Source organism: Medicago sativa, chromosome 8, assembly GCF_051527215.1.
Source record: "Medicago sativa cultivar Bolivia chromosome 8, Bolivia_mono, whole genome shotgun sequence".
NCBI classification, from domain to species: Eukaryota; Viridiplantae; Streptophyta; class Magnoliopsida; order Fabales; family Fabaceae; genus Medicago; species Medicago sativa.
Genome location: NC_140756.1, coordinates 28,985,477 through 29,010,455, shown reverse-complemented (window position 1 = coordinate 29,010,455; position 24,979 = coordinate 28,985,477). Strand labels below are relative to the sequence as shown.

General features: G+C 31.2%; 1 protein-coding gene, 1 long non-coding RNA gene and 1 pseudogene across 2 annotated transcripts; 2 read left to right on the top strand and 1 right to left on the bottom strand.

Annotated features, from left to right (window-relative positions):
- Nucleotides 1–1,684: 1,684 nt before the first annotated feature.
- On the top strand, nt 1,685–4,335 carry LOC146898171 (zinc finger CCCH domain-containing protein 30 pseudogene; annotated as a pseudogene).
- Nucleotides 4,336–10,024: 5,689 nt separating this feature from the next.
- LOC146898170 (protein DETOXIFICATION 43-like) lies at nt 10,025–17,237 on the bottom strand. Its single transcript, XM_085736512.1, has 12 exons — nt 17,206–17,237; nt 16,200–16,321; nt 14,974–15,261; nt 13,521–13,714; nt 12,921–13,056; nt 12,602–12,698; nt 12,160–12,260; nt 11,769–11,932; nt 11,062–11,250; nt 10,861–10,956; nt 10,648–10,769; nt 10,025–10,463 (listed from the first exon to the last, which is right to left on the bottom strand). The coding sequence occupies exons 1-12, from the start codon at nt 17,235–17,237 to the stop codon at nt 10,409–10,411; spliced, it is 1,596 nt and encodes a 531-aa protein (XP_085592638.1). The 3' UTR covers nt 10,025–10,408.
- Nucleotides 17,238–22,349: 5,112 nt separating this feature from the next.
- Nucleotides 22,350–24,669, top strand: LOC146898169 (uncharacterized). Its single transcript, XR_015022560.1, has 3 exons — nt 22,350–22,780; nt 23,473–23,568; nt 24,412–24,669. It is a non-coding gene; the product is annotated as an uncharacterized LOC146898169 (long non-coding RNA).
- Nucleotides 24,670–24,979: the final 310 nt, after the last annotated feature.

Here is a 24,979-nt window from a genome sequence, read left to right as displayed (position 1 = left end):
TGGTTAGAGAGAAGCTTCAAGCTGGTGTCATGAAACTGCTTCCTATCACATCTCAGGACCAAATTGCAGATTTTTTCACAAAGTCTTTGCTTCCTCAGCCTTTTCATCTTTTACTATCCAAGCTGGGATTGGTAGACATCTACCAACCTCCACCTTGTGGGGGGCTATTGCATAATGAAGATAATAGTAAAGACACTAGTGATAATAACCCTAGTTAGAGTTAGCTTGCGCCCCAAGTTATCTAGGGATAGTTAGAATACAACTTGTATATGATAGATATTATGGACATTCACTTGTCTATATAAGTTGTACTCTTGCTTCATTCACATGTAATGAGAATTAATTCATTCATTTGTTTCATTCATAATAAATACAACTTTCATCATTCCCAATACAATATAACACTAAATAATACTACTTTTATCATTCCCTATACAATATATTTCACTTTCCCCTTTATTTATACATTTTTCTTAATATGTGTGGAAAACAAAATTGTGTCAATTAAATTGGGACGGAGGTAGTATCAATTGTACCATCTAATTAATAAATTTAATTTGTATATTTTTGAAATATGCACCAAATAACTTCATTGTGCCACTTTTTGTAGGCTATTTTCTAAAATATCCTTATAAATATCTACTTGATATGATTTGATTAGTTGGTTGCACGGGTAATTTCTTTTACATGTCTGATACATAAAAATTGTTTAATAGAGTACTAATTGCATAATTTCCAATTTAATATCTTTCATATTTATTGTTCTAGTAATAGTACTAATAATAATGAAGAATATTTTCGTTCTGGATTTAACTCCACAATTGACATATTTCCTTGCTGAATTCATTTCAATTTCTGAGCTATATAAACTATTGCTCTCTCATTCATGTTTCATCACTATCATCGTTGGAAGTTCAAACCTAAAGCCTTCTATGTTCCAAATCTCATTGTTTCACACTACTTACTCCGATCACATTTTTAGTCTCAATTCTACTGATGATTCCTCGTGTTTCTATTGTTTATCGTTTTTTTATTACTTTGATATGTTTTGCTATATATTGTGATTAATTATTTTTATTTTGTTGAATAATTTTACCTTGCATCAATGTTTCTGTTGTATAGCATTATAATATTTGCTTGAAATACATTTGATTTGCAAAACTTTAAGCACATGACAAGACATAACATGACACATTATAGAACTCCATAGAAGAGAGATAAAAATATAGTATTTTTTTTCGTTTGAAAATAAAAATTGTATTTTAATATATTTCATAGTTTGTACATGTATAAAACGTTGTTCATGGTTTAATGAGAGACAAAATTTCTTGTTCGGTCCTATGAGTAGTTTATAGTTTCTAAATCAAATAAAGTAAAAAAAATCGTTTAGTCCTTTTTATTTAGAAAAACAAAAACACCCCTAGTCCCTAGAGTTATATTTAGGGATAATTTCATTTTTTTAATCATGTTTTGCTGCATATTTTTTTAGAAGTTCACAATATGTTTAAAAAGTGTATACAAATCATGTAATTTTTTTTTTTTTTTGATTCATTGGCAGAAACGTTTGTTTTATTTACTGTTAGCTAATGATGGCAACTCCTAGAAAAAAAGCCTAATACAAATTGGTCTTAAAATCACTTTTTATAAAGACTTAGATGAAGAGATTCCAACTATTTTTAGAGAAATGATGTTTGGAGTTTGGACAGACCATATTGTTTCAGTATTTTGTTTGGAGTTTGTATCCAGTTAACTGGAGCACGTGTGGTGGCCCAGAGAATTAAAATCAAGGTCTTGAATTTTGTGTATTGTCGTCAGCCGTAGAAGTTTCGAGGATATGGAAACAGTAGCTGTCAATATAATATTAAAGATTCTTTTCCCAGCTTACTAGTACTTGCTTCTCACAATAACTACGAAGGTTTTAAGCTTCTTTTAAACAAAGAAGTAGCTTCTTCAATTAACGAGGTGGGGATTTGGTATGGTCGACAAAACGGTTCTACAGAAATTGTTCCTGAGCACAAAATGCCTTTGATGGTTGCTGCTACTTATGAAGGTTATACTCTCGTATCATGATGTTTATGTGAATTTTGCTTGCGGGGTAAACAAAAGTACTGCCCTTCACTGTGCTGTTTCTGGTGGGTCTACTAATGTTGTTGATGCTATGAGGATTCTTATATCCACAGGTGCAAATGTTAGTTGTGTCGATAGCAATGGAAATCGTTCTGTTGATGTCATTGTTGTTCCTCCTAATATGCAAGGATTGAAAGAAGTTCTTGAGAAACTACGTTTGGATAATGCATCTGATAATATATTTGTTGGTGATTTCTCTATTTCGGCGTCTGTTGATTCTTCTAGTTCTGATTTTCTTGAAAATGGGATGTCTTTGCCATACACTTCTTCAGTGTCACGACCTTCTCCTGTGGTGGATTCAAAATTTACCGTGAAGAAACAATATCCAGTTGATCCATCATTTCCTGGTATAAAAACAGCATGTATGCAAGCGATGAATTTTGGGTGTTTTCTTTCAAGGTCATTCGTCGTTCCCGTGCACAATATCATGATTGGACTGAGTGTCCATATGTGCATCCTGGAGAGAATGCTCGGAGGAGGGATCGTAGAAGGTTCCACTACAGCTGTCTGCCTTGCCCTGAATTTAGGAAAGGGGCTTGTAGGCATGGAGATAAGTCTGAATATGCTCATGGAATATTCGAGTGCTGGTTACACCCAGATCAGTATCGAACATGACTCTGTAAAGAAGGGACTACTTGTAATAAAAATGTGTGTTTTTTCGCACATGGTGAAACGGAATTGAGGCCACTGCTTTCGTTAACTGGATCACGGCTGCTGCAATGAATTGTTTGGTCGGTTCACCCCCGTCAATCTCTTCCAGGAATCCATCTAATTTTTCCCAGCAGATGCCCCCTTTTGGAAATGGCATCTCATTCTCAAGTGCTGTTTGGGCACAACAAAATGTTTTAGGAAGCAATTTTCAATCTAGTCGGTTGGGATCTTCTCTCCGTGCTCGCGACATTCTGCCTGAAAACATCAATGTGTTGAGCTATTTAGATGGGCAGCAACACCTTATGAATGACCTGAACTTTTTCTCACAACCCGGTCCTAGTACTTGTCGGCCTAAGGCACTAATTCCATCAAATCTTGAAGACCTTTTTACTGCAGAAATTTTCGGCCTAAGGTATTCTGACCCAACAATGGCTTCTGTTTTCTCCCCTTCACATGAATCAGCTGCCACGAATAAGCTTAAACAGCTTGAAAACATGTTTTCACCTTCAAATACTGATATGCTGTCTCCCAAGAATGTTGAGCATGTTCAGTTACATGCTTCATTTGGTGTCCCATCACTTAGAAGTGTTGAACCAATATCCTCAATGAGCCCTCAAATGTCTCCATTTCCTCATCGCAAGAAACAACTGCAGAGTGTTAGTTCTAGGAACTTGGTTCCAAAATCCCTTCCTCAGTTGTTGGATCACCTACTGACCCATGGTCTTATTTGGGATCACCTAATGAGATGTTTGATTGGTCCGTAAATGGAGACGAACTAAGTCGCCAAATGCAGAATACATCCTCATTTGAACATAAAATAAACGAGGACGAAGAGCCTCATCTATCATGGGTCCAAGTCCTACTGAAGGAATCCTCACCTAAGATGATTAAAGAGAAGTGTGCATCTTCTGTCCCTATCACATCTTCTGCTAGATTGAATTCCAATTCACAAATTTAATCTATTTATCATTCGGTTTTAGGAGCTTGGCTTGAACAATTGAAACTGAATCAGCTTGTAGTCTAAGTTAATTTGACACTTCATATATCTTATTGAAATTGGAATTGGTGTATAAATTCTTAAGGTATATATATTCTTTTGGTGACATTTCCTGGAAGAAGACAACAAGGAAGAGAGGTATTGAAGGAAGCAGAATGGGCTACTGAGCTCATGAACCATATGTTATTTTTCCAATATATGAATAATAGTTTTTCATTCTATATTTTTGTAGATATTTAATTTTAACTGATATTTTTTTTTTTTTTTTTTACATTTTCTCTTGTAACAAGTAGAATTTGGATGGACTGTTATAAATTGAGCAAGTAATTTTGATGGACCATTTCTACCTACAGTGTTACTAACAAAATTTTTTAACAGCTTAAAACAGAAGGCACGATACAAATTCCATAATGATTTCCAATCTTTATTACAGAAAAATCATAAGACAAAATTTCTCTATTCCCAAATTTTAGTGTATCATGTTCAAAGCATCCCCTCCTCAACTAACTTCTGATCATATTTACTGGTCAATTTATAACGATAATATAAAGTTTGTTGAAAGACTAATAACCTGTTAGGTACTAATATGTGTTTCTCAAAACCATTGTGGGTTTTCATGTCGACGTGGAAGCTGGAATTTGATGTTTCTACGAGAAAAATGCCATTGGGACGCGTGAGTGCTATAGGAGACACGGAACTAAATAACTAATCTTTCAAATTGTGGTTATAGTATGAGTTCCTTGGAGAAATAGAAATTTCCTTAACTCGAAATGTGTGTGATTTTACTTGATAGAAACAAGCATCAATTTATAAAGGGTTAATAGTGTTTTACCCTGTAATATAGGTCATTTTCGGTTTTCCCTCCTGTAATTTTTTTTTTATTTACCCCCTTTAAATTTTTTTTTTCGGAATACCCCTAATAGGTCATTCAAAAACCAATTTTTATTTTTATTTTTTCCAGAAATTTTAGTTTTTGAATGACCTATTAGGGGTGTATTCCGATTTTTTTTAGAGGGGTAAATAAAAAAAATTACAGGGGGAAAACCGGAAATGACCTATATTACAAGAGGTAAATCACCATTAACCCATTTATAAATTATTTTGATATATATAAATACATCAGAGTTTACACACTCATAATCTAATAGGAAGTAAAATCTTCTAAATACAACAAAATTCATCAAACTAAGCACTTAACACATTATAGGATGCAGACCATAACAAGTTTTATTGGAACTGTCCAAAACATAATATTACAAAATATAATGAAAGTATGCATATAAAGGCCAAAAACATATGATTATTATCAAAGAAAGTTACATTGCAAATAGATATACAGTGGAGATATGATTGACAAACACTAACGCTAAATTTGATTGTATTTTTCCAAGGGCGGGTTGAAAAGGTTAAAAGTGTTGCTAAATTATTGCAATGTCATTCCAAGATATCTCAACTTCAATATGAGTTAGCAATTTACAAGGCTGAAGCAGCAGAGTTGGATATTGTGGCTCAGGGAACTGATTTCAACAGTGTTATTGGGATTTTGTTCTGTTACGTTTTAGAGAATTTGGCTTTGGCTGGTGGAATTGTAATCAACATAAAAATTTGGTTTGTAGTTTGTTATGTGTTAGAGATTTTATGAATTTGGTTTTGGCTGTTGAATATAGTTCTGTTATGTACATCTAGAATTTTGTGACATATAATAACAAATAATTTAGTTTGTTCAAAATTTTGTGTGACTTATGCACATTTACTTGGGACAATCCTTCTGGGATTGCTCAAATTTTAAAGTTGGTTTGGTAGCAATTCAAGTGCTCGCTTATGGTGTTGTGTGATTGCTAGATGGATTTTGGTTTTTTTATTACCTTCTTGCTATCTCTTCCTTTAATCCTCTAGGATTTAGAAGATGTCGGTGGTGCTTGTATCTCTTCTTTTCTTTTTGTAATATTTATTTCTTTGCCATTAAAAGAATTAGTGTGTTAACCCGTACTCCCTTAGGGAGAAATTTGTCAAAATAATATACTATTTTAACAATTATTTATTGTGTTTTAATAATTTATTTCATAGCATAATTATAGAATAGAAATGCTATATCTACAAAATATATAAATATGTAAAACCCCCTTAAAAAATGTAAAATAGAAAGAAACACATTGTTTCTTATCCCTACCATACTTTCTCTACATTATTTATCAAAAAATAAGATTTTCTATGTTGAATCTAAAACGGTGCATTTCCCAAAAACAACAATTGTGACCGAATCTATCTGTTTATATTTCTTCGAATAAATATTTAATAGTAATCAAATTTAAATAGGCCAAGTTTACTTAACAAAAAAAAGAGCCACGTTTATAAGTTTCTTAAATACATCCAATACATTATTCTATGTGTATAGGTATGCAACTTAAATTTTAATCAAATTTAAATAAGCCAAGTTTCACATAAGTACAACTTTTGTAAAAAAAAAAAAAAACAAATAAATACAACTACACCATTTTATCTTATAACAACGATATACGACGGTGGCGGCAAAACCAAGATGAGAGGAAAAGGGGTGATGAAAGGATGAGGAGATAGAGGGTCGGCGGTGGTTGGTGAAAGCTAACAACGACGAGAGGAGCAGGCAAAGGAAGGAATACATTAAAAGGAAACATGTGTTATTTTGTTCTTTTTTTTTTATTGAAAAAACGTCTTTCTCTTTTTCACCGAAGTTCTAAATAATCACTTACAAGGCGACAATTTGTTAAATACCCTATTCTAAATTATATATACTAGCGAAAAGACGAACACATTTTTACTATGCTAACGCAATTAAATTATGAACGGTATTTTATATCAAGTTTTGATTTTGATTAAAATTATAAGTACAAATATTTGTGACTTTCAAATTGTAATAAACCAAAAAAACCATGTTTATCTTTTTCAATAACAACAATATTTTAACAAATATAATATAAATCCTTATCTTTTTAAATACCATCAATAATATAACATTAAGATAGTCTGTCAAAAACAAAAATATAACATTAAGAAACAAAAATTTGTTGAAGGGTATAATTGAAAAAAAAAATATAACATTAAGAAACGAAAATTTGTTGAAGGGTATAATTGAAATTATAAATTATTTAGCCCAAAAATCCCTATCCCCTTTAGATATAATATTGATAATATTGTTCGGGATATTTCCTATTTTAATGTGATTTAATTTTTTAATTAAATTTTAAAATAATAATATTATTAAAGGATAAAATAAAAAATAAAATAGTTTAAATGAATGGTTAAATAGGTAATGAAAAATCCAGTCCAAACCTATGTATTTTAAGCTTATTTCTTTATATATAGTATACATAAACTATTAATATCATGATTTAAATAAATTTTACAATAAATTTGTAATTCTAACATATATAATGTTCATTCTCATATGACATGCATGACTCAAAGATCCATATTTAATACACAAAGAGTGAGGAAGATATGCATTCTTTGAAATTTATATTGGTGGTTCGTGCATGTAGTTGACAATATTGTTTGTGGTTGAAATGCATGACTCCAAAAGTTGTGTTTAATTCATGAGAATGAAATAAAATCATTTATGTGTGATTTATCTAATATTCAAAATTGATTTTTATTTTATTTTAAAGTCAATGATAAATTACTTGTGTTTTTTATCTTTTGTTTAATTAATAAAGCACACATTATCTAAAGTTTGGTAGATTTATTAGTTCACCTTTTTAAATGTTTTAGTAACTAATTTCTTAGTATGATTTAAATTATTTACTCTTTTTATTGCGTTAAATTTTGAAAATTATGAACGGTGTTTTTTTAATGAAATTTTGATTTTGATTAAAAGTATAAATATAAATGATTGTTACGTTCAAATTAAATCTAAACAAACTAATCATGTTTATCTATTTCAATGACACCAACAATATAACCAAAAAAATAATAATCTAAATTCTTATCTTTTTAATGACACGAACAACAATAATTATTATAGAAAAAGTTGTTTTAAAGTATAATTGGGATAATGAAAAAGTCAGGCCAAAATCTTATACATACTCGATCTAATTTCTTACACTTTTAAAATCATAAAAGAAAAAAATTGGACATATATTCATATTGTGTTTGTTGCACCGCCTTAAGGGTCGATGCCTGAAGGAACACGCCAATATCAGTGCACCGTATTACATTCAAGCACGCCTCCGCGCGACGATCACTATATCACATTTCCTTTAACTGTTCACTAATCACACGCCGCAAAATCCGAAGACAATTATTCTCACGCGTGCCTATATTAGAGTGACTTAGCTTCACTCTCAAGGTAGGATTCACTTTTCACAACACTTTCTACACATTCTTTCTCAGTTCCATTACTGACTTGAGCATTGGAGTGTTAACGTGCCTGCAGGCACCTTCCGTCCCATCGCGAAGACTCTTCACCACCGTATCGCATCACATTTCGCCACTGTTGCCTCTCATCCATCCTCACCGGAAAAATCATTTGGTGCTAGAAGGAGGGGATCGTTCGCTAACTGCCACGGTCTAACGATCATCCATCGTAACCATTTTCTGTTACAAGCTCCTCCGTCGTAACTTTTTTCAGTTACACGTTCCTCGACCGCAACGGTTGACAATTACTGCTTCATCCACCAAAGTAATGGCCGAAACTTGTAGAAGTGCCACAAAGAGTCGTTCCTCCACTGCGCAAGAATCACGTCTTGCGATTCAAATCCTCCAAGATGGAACAATTCCAATTCTCGAACCGGTGAATCAAGGAGGAAACAGAAATGACGTTGTGCTCAATTCAACGATCGACGCTTGTCTTTCCCCAACAATGGACACACCGCTCCTTCCTCCACCTCCTCCGCGAACGGAGGATGTGCCTCTTCCTCCATCTCCACCGCGCACGGAGGACGTTCCACTCCCTCCGCCGCCAGAGACGAACGAAATCTTGACGAATCTGGTGAACTTGCTCCAACAGCAAAATAACAGACTCGAACACGTGGAAAGAAATTAAGAAAAGATTCCGACGAATATTGTTACACAGATTGAGGTTGCTTAGCTAAACAAACTCCACGGAACACCGATATCAGTAGATGACGCCGCTTCCGTTCCGGCAAACCGTCGCAAAGGCGATAGAAAGCCTCCTTAAGATTCCGACAAATAAAAAATAAGTTAATCCACTCACCGTACTCATTGCGGTAAGCCTTCAAGCCACCACGGAGGGAAATACTCTCTCCCACACCGAAACCACCAAAGGAAGGAGGATTATTCCCGGGAACGTCGCCGCCAGGACCGCCGTGAAAGTCCTTTCACCTGAAAGACGAAGGGGTGTCCTATCTCTCCAGGGACGGTGAAGTACAAGCTGCTCTTCATGACACTCCACTTGGTCTGGGTTTGAACTTCAGCACCTCCACATGTGTGTATGTGTGTTTATAATGATTTTCCCATTTTGTCTATCTTCCAAAAAAAGTGTCAACCCATTTTAATTTTCAATACAATAATTTTTACTACTTTTTGAGTTTATTAATGCTCTGTCGAATGAGTTAAGATCCTCTCCATTTATTATTCTCTCCATTTCATCCATTTGGAGAGATATAGACACACAAAAAAATCGAAAAACTAAAAAGTAATTAATGATGGTAAGACCTCCTTAATAGTAGGACCCAGTATCTATTTTATGTGTCTATCTCTCTCCAAATTGTATACTCCATTTATTATACCAAATGAAGAGGATCTTTACCCCTGTCGAATACAATTATTTTATACATGTTGTGTCGTCAAATCAAATTAATGAGTATGACAACTATGTTTATCATAAGACAATTTTTTTTAACAGCTCAAAACCAAAGGCACGATACAAATTCCATAATGATTTCCAATCTTTATTACAGAAAAATCATAAAACAAATTTTCTCAGTTCCCAAATTTTAGTGTATCATGTTCAGAGCATCCCCTCCTCAATTAACTTCTGATCATATTTACTGGTCTATTTGTAACAATAATATAAAGTTTGTTGAAAGACTAATAACCTGTTAGGTACTGCGTTGTGTTTCTCAAAACCAGGTTTTCACGTTGACGCGAAAGCTGGAATTTGACGCTTTTGGAGATCACGACAAAAATGCCATTGGGACGCGTGAGTGCTATAGGAAACACAGAACTAAACAATCACTAATCTTTCAAATTTTGGTTATAGTATGAGTTCCTTGAAGAAATAGAAATTTCCTTAACTTGAAATGTGCGTGATTTTACTTGATAGAAACAAGCATCAATTTATAAATTATTTTGATATATATAAATACATCAAAGTTTACACACTCATAATGTAGTAGAAAGTAACATCTTCTAAATACAACATAATTAATCAAACTAAGCACAAAACTCAGAGTAGGATGCAGCCCATAACAAGTGTATAATTGGAACTGTCCAAAACATAATATTACAAAAATATGATGAAAGTATGCATAGAGGCCAAAACATAAGATTATTATTAAAGAAAAGTACATTGAAAATAGATATATTGTGGAAATGTGATAAGATAAAGATGGAATTCATAGCTCCATATGGATCTTAGATGCTGAAAATTGATGCAGAACACAACATATACTCCCAAAGAGTAAAAGATATATTCTATGGCAATGAGTTGGCTCTGAGATAGCTCCAAGGTCCAGTTGCTGTTCCCATCCTGCATTTACATTTTAGAATACAAATTAACAAAATAAAACCCTAGAGATGGATTAAACTATAAAGTAATGTCATATGAAAAAAGTTTTATTTGATTAAAATGCTACATTTTCATGATTAGATTCAAACTCGAGATCGTTCATTAGTTAAGCAGGTACGAGTCGAACTATGGGGAAAGATTGTACCTCCATATACCAGCAAACATACGAAGAATCATATAGATGGTTAGTGCAATCCATATACCGATGAATTGTTTGCTCCTATAGAGAAAGAATTCTGCAACAATGCTTACAACCGACACCATGACCTAAATAAAGAGAGTAGCAAAAATATTTCTCAGTAACATAAATTTGAAAATAACAAAAATATTGTATCAATTAAGAAAGATGATCACTTACTAAGGAGTAAGCAGAATATGCAAAATCAGAAGATCCATAATTCACACCATCAAATACAAAGGCCAATGCATTGATTGGTTGTGTTGCAGCAACAAACTGGTGGATTAATTAAATTAAATTACATCAAGATAAAAATCATAGAAAAAAGACAAATTTAATTTCCATTAAATTTTGTTTAAGGGATATTATGTGTATATATACCGGGATTCCAATTTTAATTAGATGCACAACATTAACATCCTTTGAAAAGATTCCTGCTCCAAAGTAAAATCCAACTCCAACAAGCACAGAGAGTCCCATTCCTAATACAAAACTCATTTGCAGTGCTCTTGTTGCTGCAGCTGTTGTCTTTTTGTAGTCCTTTTCAGTAAAGGAACATGCTAGTATTGCCTGTGAACAATGAAAATTATTGATTTTTTGTATATACAAATGCATAATGTTTAAGTTAAATTAATCATTGAGAAACTGATTTCTATTTCTATTTTTGAAATATGATGACACATATAACATGACACTGATACACCAACATTGATAATAATTTGAAAAAATGAATCAATTGAATGTAAGTACAGAAATCGGACACGTCTTTAATTAGGAGTGTATACATTTGTGACACGCTAGTATGTATCTTGAGACTTTGATCATTTTGGAAGTTTATGAGACTAACCCTAAGACCCGACTTCTAAGTGTTTTTTTTTGTCGGGATTCCTCCCACCTACACAAGTGTAGTGTGCATTGTCAACTTAGCCACATCCATTAGGTTTGTGTTAAATTAATGACAAAATTTACCTGCATTTTCTTTTGTATATTTTGTGTTGTTCTTCATTTATCATACCATTTTGTCGATTATAACAAACTTTGCCAAAATTATATATAAATTTGAGAAATCATGGAGTATTAACACATACCTGAACAGCAACAGCCAAACCATCAGCAAGAAGTGATGATGTCAACCAGATTTGTAAGCAAGGTTGAAATGCAGCCATAGGAACTGAACCTAACCTTGCTGCCAATGATGCTGCAAAGGTCATACAGAATGTCACTGCTACTACTCTTGCCAACAATAAACCACCTGTAGTCAACAACCATGAAATTAGAAACAACAAAATCCAACAAAATTAATGCAAGTTAAGTTTCCTATAATCATTTACCAATGTTGTATATGGAAAAATTGGTAATAAAATAATGGAAGAGTTTAATTCGTATACATATGCACCATCGGTGTAAAAAATAACACGCGCAACAAATTACATAGTCACTATGCCACTTTACTATATATGTTGAGTTTAAACATCTTACCATTTTTAAGAAACCGGAATATCTGCAAATCCTTAAGGCTTGGAGGTAGGAGATACACCTTTTTCATTAATAAAATTAAGAGGACGAATGCCATCAAGTACCTATAAGGATAAATGAACATTTTGTGAGATATAGTTATAAGTAGAAAAGTGTAAATTAGTTAATGTTCAATCAAATTCATTTATTTTATTGAAGTTTAATTGCTACATCAAACATTAGAATTCATTTAAAATGAGAGAAACTTAAAATTTGACTAGTGAACGAGTTTTTCTTATAAATTGGGCACAAAAACATAAATCAACCAAATTCAAGTTTTTTTTTTCCTTTGGCAAGTCAAGCCTAAACTTCAAGTATGTTCAACCGTAACAAAGAATTATTCACCAACATTATATTATAATTAATCTTTGTTAGTATCATTATGAAAGTGATATATAAGACTTACTGAGAGAAAACATGTGAAATAGCTGCACCATTGAGTCCCAATTTCAAATAAAAGATGAGTATTGGGTCCAATATGACATTCAATGCATATCCCGAAACTGCATAAAATCCAATGATCAAAGGAACAAAGTCAGCAAAAATATTTGAATATGAAAATGAAACAAGATATTTATTTTTTATTTTTTCTTTTAAAAATATGGAACAATATATTGATCTCACTTGTATGCATATTATTGCTCATATTTATCATACTATTTGTGAAGGCATTCAATTAAAATTGTAAAAAAATTTAAAAAAGTAAAACATATATTTGAACTCACGGATGACATATAAAGGAGTTGTTGTATCTTTGAACCCTCTAAAGATTCCTTGCATTGCCAATGAGAGAAGAACAGCAGGAGAACCAAATGCTCTCAATCTTAAGTATTTCACTGCTGGTTTTAGCATAGGAGAATCCTATTCAAAATCAAAGTAGTTACATTGTAATTTGTTCTATACATAGAAGAAATATACACACCATATTATATTTTTAGCATAAGTGCCAACAATACTTGCTCTAACACCATATTAAAAAGTTTCGCATAAGTGAAATGATCTACAAGAATTTCATCAAATAAAAAAATGTTGAAAATATAGTGTCAGAGACTTTTCTGACTCAGAGTATGGATTGCAAACACTTTTTTACTTCCTCGCTTCTTTATTATTTGTCACATTTGTAGATTATTTTAATTTACTTAATGTTTTTAAAGTTCAATGCAACATTAATAATTGTTTAATCAATTAGTGTACCTTTAAATATTTATTGCAGAGTAAAAAATAAATAAAACAAAATAATAAATAATTACAAATATTAGAAAGGAGAAAGCAATTTTTTATTAAATGTATTAAAATTTAGATAAATAATGAAGATATTAACTCACATGTTTTATACCCATGGCAGCTAATAGAAGTTTAGCTCCAAATATAAGTATTGCAGTTTGAATTAGGCCAAGCATTGTGCCAAAAAGGAGTGCTGTTGATGCTGAAGCAATGTGTCTCTTCTTTTTTCCAACTTTGTCTTTACTCTTGTTTTCATTTGTAATTGAGGAATGCATGCATCTATTTGTTTTGGAATCTAAAAAGTACATATATATCATAATTAAGTGAATAGTTAGAGTCTGTTTGGTAAACCACAAAAAAGAGCTTTTAGCTCTTAGCTTATAGCTTATAAGCTCATTTGACAAAAAAAAGCTCTGTTTGGTAACACTTTTTGACCATGAGCTTATAACTTATTTCATGAGCTTATAAGCTATTTTTCAGAAACTATTCTAAGTAGTGTTTGAGCTTATAGCTTTTAGCTTCTCATTTTTTGTCTCATTTTTACCCTTATCAATTTAACAAAATCCATATTTACCCTTTGTAATAAATAACTACGTTGAAGAAAAACATGACACTTTTAATCCCAGATTTCACTTTAACTAAATATATATGCTCACGCTTTTATTTTTTTTTACAAAATATATGCTCATGTTTACAAAAATAAAAACTACATTTTTCCTTAAAAAAAATATATGTTACGTTTACCTAAATAAATCATATTACGTTATGTTTAATTTTGTTTTTAAGTCTAAAAACAAAATTCTGTTTGATTTTCGGTCAATACGATTAATTTTGTTTTAGAGGGTAACAATTATTTTTTTAAAAGGTTTTGTTTAATTTTTTTTATAAAGTCTAAAAACTGAAATAAAATCAATTTTAAATAAAACATTAGCCAATTTTTGAATTTAAAAATAACATATGAAAGACATATTAGATTAATATGTTTAAACTATGAAATTTTAAATATTTTAAATATCAATTGATACAAATTTTATAATGCATTAAAAATACCCTTTTATGTCATTTTATGTTTATAAGCTAGTTGAACCGCTAATTTTATCAAACACTTCAACTAGCTTATCAGTCATCAGCTAACTTATCAGCTAAAAGCTATCAGCTATCCGCTATTTTTACCAAACAGAGCCTTAACATGTTATTGGGTTTAAAAGTATATAACATACTCAAATATACCCCTTGTACTTGTATTCTTTTATAAGCTATCACAAAAAGTTCATTTATTTTGTTTAAAACATGAATTAATTTAAAGGCATGTTAAGAAAGAAGAATTTGGATTTGGTACAAATGGTTAAAGTACACACTTGCAACATTAAGCATCTCGGACCGTTGGATCTAAATCGAATAATTGTTTCGTGTTTGAATTCTATTCAAATATTTAAAGTTTAAATTATTTTCTTTCGATCTTGATCTTACGATAAAAAAGGTTCGCATCAAATGTATATTTTTCCTACCAAAGAAAATTCGAATGTGAAGAGATTATAAAGAGAAAGCACATACCATCTTCAACATTTGTGTCATTGTTGGCAGCATATTTTTCAACATCAATATTCTCTTTGTGTGTCTCTCCATTTTCTATGTCTTGAAGTAACTGATCCTTAGGGGGTTCAATTATTTCACTTAACTTAGCATCATCAATATTTTTGGATGCTTGGATATTCATTCTTTCAATAGTATCTTCCTCAGCTACAAAGGAAGTTGTAATACTAACAAGAGGAAATATGGTAATCCTTGAAGCTTGGTTGAACAAAGCAATGGAAACTCCTGCTGCAGCAAGTTCCACCGGTCCTAACCACATGAACAAATAACAAAGTTATATTTATTTTTTTGTCAAAAAAAAAAAAACAAAGTTGTATTTTTTTTCTTCCCTTTCTATAAGCAAAATTTTATTAAAAGGGAAAGAAAAAGAAAAAACAGAAACCCAGGGGACGAACAACAAAACTCATGAATAAGGACAAACAAAAATAAACATAAAATATATAGGAAGACTTTATGACAAAAATCTCAATTTAGGAAAATGGAGAATATATTCGTCCAAGTGAAGTCTAAGTGACTTTATCATCAGCCTCCATAAACTTGGTTCGAGACCCGGCACCGAGAGAAGTCTAAGTGACTTACTAAACACTAGAAAAAGTTGAAATAAAAAAAAAAGTAAAATGAAAAAAAATAACATTTGTTGTCAAATTTGATATCTCAAATAGTCATAGATAGAAGTACAAATGAAATTGTTCATGTGAACTTAACTCAATTGGTATGGAAACATTGCATAATATATATAGGGACTGTTCGAACATCGGACTTTTCGCTTATTCACATATTTAGCTAGTAGGTAGACAACTTGACAAAAAAAATTACAAATGGATTTTATTTTGTTCGTCTCTTCTTTAATTTCCACATTTTATACACCAAAATGTAAAATTCCAAAAATAGTCGTCCTTGTCGATAATAAATTAATTTCAAAAGTTATCAAAATAACAAAGTACTTTTACTATAAACTTCATTCAAAATCATAACTTTATGGTGCAGCCAACTTAGACCGTAGATTAAGAGTGATGATTTTCTCTCTCTTAATCTAATCGTCTATAGTTGGTTTTATCATAAAGTGAACTAGTTACAGAACTAGTTAGTGTATATGCTTAGTAATCCTTATGTTAGGATCCTCTAACCATGAGTAAGAGATGGAGAAAAGCTATGAAATTAGATGGAGAATGAAGAGATAAAAATACCCAAGTGGCCTATGAAAGCTGTATCAATAAGAGAAGCAAGAGGATCAGCAGCAACAGCTAATGCTGAGGGTAATGCAATCCCTAATATCTCCCGAGAAAGTGCATCTAGCTTGAAGACAAGTCTACAATCACAATAGAAGAAATTAAGTATTAGTGTATTCATATTTATTACAAGTATTAGTATTCATAAAACCATGGAATTTGGTTTCACTTATGAATTAGAAGTTTTATGTAAACACTTTTCAAAATGAGTCTTACGACTCTCATAATTTAGTGAAATTCACATAAATTTTATTCAAATTCAAAGCGTGGCGGAATGGGTGTTAGATAATACTATCATTAGCTCTACGAGCAATTTATGGAGTCAATTTTTGAGACCATACCATGTAATGTTTTCCTATTAAAATTACATGAGTGTGCTTTTGAATAAAATAAAAATTCTGCTTATGAAATATACACAAAACATGGGATAAATATATAGTAAACCTAAAATATTAATGAACTCATTGTTTGGTTGGATGTAAAGGGAAAGGAGGAAAATTGAATAGTGAAAATATATTAAGAGACCACTCTTTTGAGGGATTAGTTTAATTGGCACAATAATGCTCCTATGTAAGGGACTCTAATATGAACTGACATGCTACAACAAATTTTATTAGTGTTTCGTAAAAATGGAAAAATCATTTGTAATAATATTCGGGTTGCTCAATAATAACAATTAAAAACACATATCCTTTCAAAAAAAAATAAATTAAAAACACATATTGTCACGAGAAACATAACTCATCCGACATGTATATTGCATTATGCATGAGTTAGAGTTCGAACTCCGGATCCTCCACATATTTGAACATATATTTATATCTATTCATTTTTATTTTTTGAAAATTGACCTATATTTATAGTTTTATATTAACATTAGAAGAAAAGAATATAGCAAGGGTCCTTTCAAAAAAAAAAAAGAATATAGCAGGGTAGTGATGACTATGTACGTATACGTACGTACCTTGCATCTTTGAAGAAAACGAAGAGAGACATTTTCAACTCTGCACTATTGATTTTTTTTTTTTTTTAGGAATGCACTATTGAATTCCTTAAAAAAAAAAAAAAAAAACTCTACTATTGAAAATCTCACACCAAGCAATTTGAAAATCTCTCACCAAGCAATTTGAAAATCAAGCGTAAGAGAGAGAGATATATATAGCAATAATGTGCTACCAGTTTGCGTTGAAATATGACAAAGCAGGTGGTGTATTTATAGGAGTCATTGCGATCGAAAAACATATATAAATAAATATACAAGCAATTATTTTGTCTTAATATACTTTTTTGAAGAATTTTTGTCTTACTAAAAGGGAGGCCACTTCTTCTTTGATCGCAAAAAGAAGGAGAAGGTCACTCATTATATTTTGCACATGATGAATATTACACAAAATAATTTAGAATTACTTTTTTTGGTCTTAAATTAAGTACTCCCTCCGTTTCAAAATGAGTGTCGTTTTAGGTGTTTACAAACATATTAAGAAATGCAATGATTAAGAGAAAGAGAATGATTATTTTACCAAATTATCCTTATTAACTATTGGTTAGTTTTAAAAATAATACTTTGGAAGTAGTGTGCGGAGTATTAATTGGAGGGTACAATTGAAAAGAAAAAGTTATTATTGCATTGGAAACTGAAAGCGACACTCATTTTGAAACAATTTTTTTTGGCTAAAGCGACACTCATTTTGAAACGGAGGGAGTATTTTGTTTTAAATGTTTATTTGTTTCGAATTATTTATACATACTAAGAAGTAAATGTTTGAATTCCGGCCGTTTAGTTACTCCCTTCTTTGGACAACGTAGTACTCAATTTATGCTGGTCCTGCAATAGTTGTTGTGAGAAGTTTCGTGTTGTTAGAACAAGAATGGTTCATACAATTCCTCTAAGGTTTTGATGATAACAAAGTATTGAAGAACAATTGGTATACTAACATATGTTCAAGTGTGCAGAATCAAAGAATGAATCTATCATTGAAGAATGAACACATGAAGAGCACCAGAAGGACAGAGAGAAGCCTAGAAGACTATGGTGGAAGATCTGCAGAAAGGTCAACCAGAAGTCAACGTCTTTAGAAGAATGATGCCTCACAGAAGCTAGAGAGTTACCTCAACTGATTCTATGAAGGACATCAAACTCAGAAGCTGACAGCCAGACTTGGATGACCCTCAAATTTTAGAAAATCCTGAAGGATTTGTCTTCTTATGTGAATTGTCCCAATCATAGTATCTGATAGAGCAGTTTAAAAGTGTTTTGTGTCTGCTTTCTCTCTCTATATCCCTTTATCTTTGTGTTATGTATTTATCCACTGCATTCAGACTGTGACCAGGCTTTTAACACTTAGAAAAAGAAACCACAAAAGCCAACACAAATCAACCATGACCAATTATGTTTTTCTCACCTTTCACGTGTTAGGTTATCAGCTTGTTTCATCAAATCATAAGTAGCATACAAAACTGTTTAATCCCTTTAGGTTTATATTCAACAAAGACGAAGGGTGGATTCAAAGGATTCCCTAATCATTGCTAATCATCTTAATCACAAACCCTAATTCTGCACTCAGGAGGGTAGTTCAACCCAGCAACCCTATTCAAATTTAATTAACTTTTACCGTTTAAAATAAGTTTTATTAATTACTAAATTGAACGACAATCTCTGTGAAGAACGATAAACTTACTACTTTATTATTTGTTACGATTTGATGCACTTATCAATTTCGTCTATCAGTGACATTCCTTCTGAAGACGACAAACTGGTTCAAAGTCTTCAGCTTCTGACATCACTTTTCAGAGGCTCCATCCTTCAGAGTCTTCATTTCTTCATATGCTTCTGAACGAAATTCTTATTCTGATCAGAATGTTGACTTTCTGGTTGACCTTTCTTCATATCTTGTTCAAAGTCATATAAGCTACTCCTTTGCTTCAGGTGCTACTTTATGCTTTCAGAGTCTTCATATTTCATGATCGGAACTTGACTTATGTCATAATTTAATTCTATAGTCCTGCAATATACACATTAGCATATCTAATAGGTCTTTTATTCCATTTTATCATCAAAACTTGAGAGGCATTATACAAAACTCATTTTGGTTCAACACAATTAGTATTATACCAAGGAACACTTGACTAATCCCTCAACACGGATATCTGTTGGTGTGGATGATTTATTTCCGTTAGAAAATTTATTCATACGTGACTCTATTTTCATGTTTTTATTAGGCACAAATTTTAGTCACATGATTAAACTTACCAATCATAAATCTTATTCATTGATTCTTCTATATTTATCAGTCACAAATATTAGTATAGTAGTTGAGGATGATTTATTATAGTTAGACATTTTGTTTATATGTGACTTTAAAAATATTAATAGCATGTTGTTTCGTGTATATATAATAGTTATTTTAAAAAGTTTATCAATGACAATGTATCATGTGCATTTTAGTTGATGATCGTTCAATATCATTGTAGAAATAAAGTGAGGTGATATCCTAAATAGTAAAAACGTTTTAGTAGGAACTATATTTTATAAATAACAGCTTATCGCGTGTATCAAAGTTAGTTTAATCAGTGACAACTTATACAATGCATTTAAGTTAATTCTGAAACTTTATTAGTTAAAACTTGTCAAATTCATGGTAGTTTTATTTATCAATGTCAACTTCTCTTGTGTATTTTATTAATGACAACTTGTCTCGCACTTGATATTTCTATTTAATTAATGTCAACTTCTCCCATGAATTTTAGTTATTTTTGAAATGTCAACTAGTAGAAAAGTTTTAGCAAGAATAACTATTTTTTCATAAATAACAACTTGTCCCATATATCCAATGTAGTTTAGTTAGTGACAGTTTATTCCTGTATTTGAGTTAATTCTAAAATTTTAGTCAAGGCCCACTTCTCCCATGAATTTAGTTATTTATGAAATTTTAGTCAATGCCCACTTATCTTGTGCATTTTAGTTTATGAGGGTTGAATTATGTCATTGTAGAATTGAAGTGAGATGATATTTTCAATAATATAAAAATTTTAGCAAGAACAAATTTTTTATAAATGACAACTTGTCCCGTGTATTGAAGGTAGTTTAATCAGTGACTGCTTATCCCATGCATTTGAGTTAATTTTGAAACTTTATTAGTGAAAACTTGTCAAGTATGGATTAATTTGATCAATGTCAACTTCTCTTGTGTATTATTTATTAATGACAACTTGTGTCGTGCATGATAGTTCTATTTAATTAATGTCAACCTCTCTGATGCATTTTAGGTAAAGAGGGTTCAATATTTCTGTAGTATTGAAACAATGTGATAGTATAAATAGTAGAAACATTTTAGTAGGAATTTTTTTTTCCACTTGTATAATAAATTTTTGCACTTCTTCAACCACCTCACCCACTCCTATTCCACCATCACCATCTTCATTTAAAGGATCTTCTTTACTTATATCGTATAGATAGTGGTCAATCAAATGGGTGATTTATATTTGTCACTCATAAATCATAGTCCATATATATATATATATATATATATATATATATATATATATATATATATATATCAGTCATAAATTTTGATCTTCTGTTATTTAATATTTATCTCTCCCAAATCATAGTTTAGTATTTGTTTTTAAATTTATCAGTCTCAAATCTCGGTCTTGTGTGTTTTTTAATATATATGTAACAATCGTAAAGCCTGGTCTCGTGTTTTTTAATATTTATCAGTCATTAATATTGACCTCTTCTTTTTCTCAATTTTTTCAAGAAAGAGTTTTTTATTTATTATTCATTAATAAAAAAAATTAAAAACGTGAAAATAAAATTGTAGAAAAAAAAATTGTTAGTGGGCTTAAAAGCCCAACCCACACATAAAAACACTTACAATCAACACAACTTCTCCTTTTTCTCTAACCCTAGCCGCCACCATCTATCACTTTCTGGTTGCTGATTTCTGCATTTCTTCTCCTCTCTCGAACAACCCTCCACCTTCTCTCTAATTTTTAACAAAATCATAAGATGATGATGATTATTATTATTATTATTATTATTATTATTATTATTATTATTATTATTATTATTATTATTATTATTATTATTATTATTATTATTATTATTATTATTATTATTATTATTATTATGATAAGATTATTATTATTGTTAAAATTGACCATCTATATATGCAATTTTTTTGTTCGTTTTAAATATAATCCTACATTTTAATTTACTTATTTGTTTTTTAGTTTTATTCTTCAATAAACTTTAGTTTAAATTATATTAAACTCGGCATATGTTTATCAAAATTAATATGAAATTTTCAATGCAGGTGCACTAAACAAAACATTGCTTCTTTTTTTGACAAAAAAAAAAAAACTAAACATTGATGTTTATGCGTGCTTGACGCCTAACTAATTAAAGTGTGCATGCATGCATGCTTCATTCGATATAGTCCGTAAACGTGTTCTCCGCTTTGTCAAACATTTATATTTCTACACCAACAACCAGTCAATCAAACCAAGGTGCACTATACAAGCAATTATTTTGTCTTAAAATATATATTTTTTTTAAGAAATTTTGTCTTACTAAAAGGGAGGCCACTTCTTCTTTGATCGCAAAAAGAAGGGGAAGGTCACTCATTATATTTTGCACATGATGAATATTACAAAAAATAATTTAGAATTACTTCTTTTTGTTTTATATTAAGTATTTTGTTTCAAATGTTTATTTGTTTTGAAGAGTAATGTGCTAGCAACACTCTCTTTTGAACACTCTCTCTAACACCCACTTTCTTATTGGTTTAAATCATTGTGGTCGGGTCTACACTTTGAAAATTGAACCCACACAAAATGGTGGAAAATACAATGATTTCATCCCATAAAAGAGTGAGTGCTAGAGAGAGTGTTGAAAAGTGAGTGTTGCTAGCTAGCATTCCTCTTGTTTTGAATTATTTATAAGAATTACTTTAAAATGTCGACATAACTATAGTTAATTTTTTAACAATACCCACATGTTCTGGGCTATCCAAAAGCTTAATCTGCTACAAATTAGGACAATTTTTACACGTGTTTAAGTGAGTATAATCTCATTCTCACCTCGGATACGTCTCAATACACTACTAAAAAAACAGTGTTTTCGGACGGAATTTTGGGACGGAAGCTTATTTGTCTGAATTTTTCGGACGGATTTGAGACAGTTTTAAAGGAGCGAAATTTTCGTCCCAAATCCGTCCCAAAATCGTGTGAAATTTTTATGACATTTTCAAACAAGGATTTTTCCCACGAATTTCGCACGAATTTCCTTAAAAAAACAAATCTGTCCCAAAACCGTGTGAAATTTTGAGACAGATTTCGGACGGAAGGTTTTAATTCTATTTTTAATTGTGAAAATTCTATATCCTGCGTATCCACATCAAAATTTCCCTCTGTGTGTTGCTTCCTCTCATAACTAGCTTTACTCTTCCAACCCTAAAATCAATTTCACAGTCAATTTCTCAAACTCTTCAAGCAATTTCTTCCAAAAATTTGTACAATTTCTCAAGCTCTTCAAGGTTAGCTTCTCTTCTATTCTCTTCAGATTTGAGGTTCTCAGTTTTTTTTTTTTTAATTTCTCAAGCTTTTCAAGGTATTACCATTCACTCTCTCTATTATAATATGTGTTCTCTTCAACAAATCAACCATGTTCCCATAAACTTGTACCTGATTCTTGGTTTAATTTCAGGGTTTATTTTGTTTTATTTATTAGGGCTTTTAGTGTGCTTAACTACCTAGACCTGGATTCATGTTTGATGTTGAAATATATTGTGGGTTTTGTGCGTTTTTGCTGTTCCAATTGGGTGTATGTTGTGCTTTGTGTTTTATTGGCCTGTTCCAACAGTTACTCATTTTGTGGTTTGCGTTTTTGTGGTTTGCATTTTTGCTGTTCCTGAGTTGCTGTTTATCAGGACTATATATCTTATCAGGATCTTTGGCTAGATTTACACCCTTATGTATTCAAAACCGGAGTACTACAATGCTAATTTCTCGAATGGCGTTGAGATCTTTTAACAAAATAAAGTTGAACTATTGTAGTTTATGTTGAACTTTGTTGTGTTTTGTGCTGCTCATGTGTGATGATGGTCTTCAAACATTTGGTCTATTTTTAGAGTTAAAAGACCTTTTAGAATGTTTATTTGTTTATGTTTCTTGTTTTACATTCTTTTTTAGTTACTGGTTCTACTCACGACATTAAATTAAATTGCAGGAAAGAATTGTTGCTTCAACGAGTCACGCGTGGCTTATTATCTGGAACAAGAACCTCACCCATCATCCTCCAAAAGTTTGAACCACCTTTTCCAGAGTATGTTCCATATTCCGTTATCTTCAATTGGTTTCTTTATGTGAAAATTCTGTTGTGACTTTTCTATCTATTCATGGGGGCTGTTCTCAATTAGCAGTGGTAAATATAGCTATAGTAATTTGATGTTATTGCTCATATATATGAATTTTACTACTGATTGTTACCATCACAGATTTACCTTTGATCATGTTTTATAATGTTATAACATTTGTGTGATATGAAATAGTGTTCAGAAGGTCTGAACTTTAAAGACAATGTTTTCATTCTCAAAATTGATTCATATTATTTTTTCATTCTCAAAAGAAAGTACTAGTGAGAAACAGTTCTAAACCACATTAAATCATGAATGCACCGGTTTTCATTAAATTATTAAATGTGGAGTGACACGATGTTGCAGGGGTAAAGCAAAAGGACTTTCTAAGAGGGACTATTAAGAATTGTTGTTGGGGAATTCTCATGATTGTTATTTTCTGACAAGATTTACAAAACTTTAATTACTACCTATGCCTTATGCTTATGGCTTTGCTTTGAAGGATACCCTCTTTTTGCCCCCTACACTTTCTGATTGTACCATTGTTATCATAATTTGAAGTTTAGGGAGTTTTTGACCAAGCTCAATTTGAACATTTGATGGGATAGATTTGGGGCTGTGACACCTGTGTGTGCGTTTTTGTTGTTTAAGTGTGTGTATCTCAGTTCTGTTTTTCTGTTGGCATACTTTTGGAGTTGTATTTTGGTAGCTAGATATACCTGATGTTGGGTGTTATATTTTTGGTGACACCTAGCTAGTTATAGATTATCTCCATTGGACATGATAATGATCACATTTTTTTTTTTTTTAAGTTTTCAAGGGTTTACCAGCTGTGGCAGTAGTTCTGCAACTCAATACCTGGCTACGGACTATGGTTTTGCAATTAAGGAGCAGCAATCATCCTTATGGTGTCACAATTTTTCCATTGTTTACAATTAAATGCAATTTGTGTTTTGTCCTTCTTTAAAGAAATAAATTGCTCTTTGCCCAATTTTAATTATCATGCATGTCATTGTGCTAGAACATTGAGCACATATATGAATCTAGTTTGTATAATTTTGTTTTAGACAATGAGCATTTGTTTATTCTTGAATTATTATTTATTTTTATTTGAATCTAGTATGTATTATTGAATATAATTTTAGAATTTCAATTTATCTTAAACTCATTAAATAAATTAATTTTGTTGCAATTCTGTATATAAAAAAAAAGCATATAATCTCTCTTGAAAAGCGTGGTATATATTTTAAGGTTCCCTAATTTCGTTCGAAAATCGTGGGAAAATTTGTCTGAACTCCGTAGGAAATTAAACTTAATTCCGTCCGAAAACTGTAGGAAATTAAACTTAATTCCGTCCGAAATCCGTAGGAAAATATACTT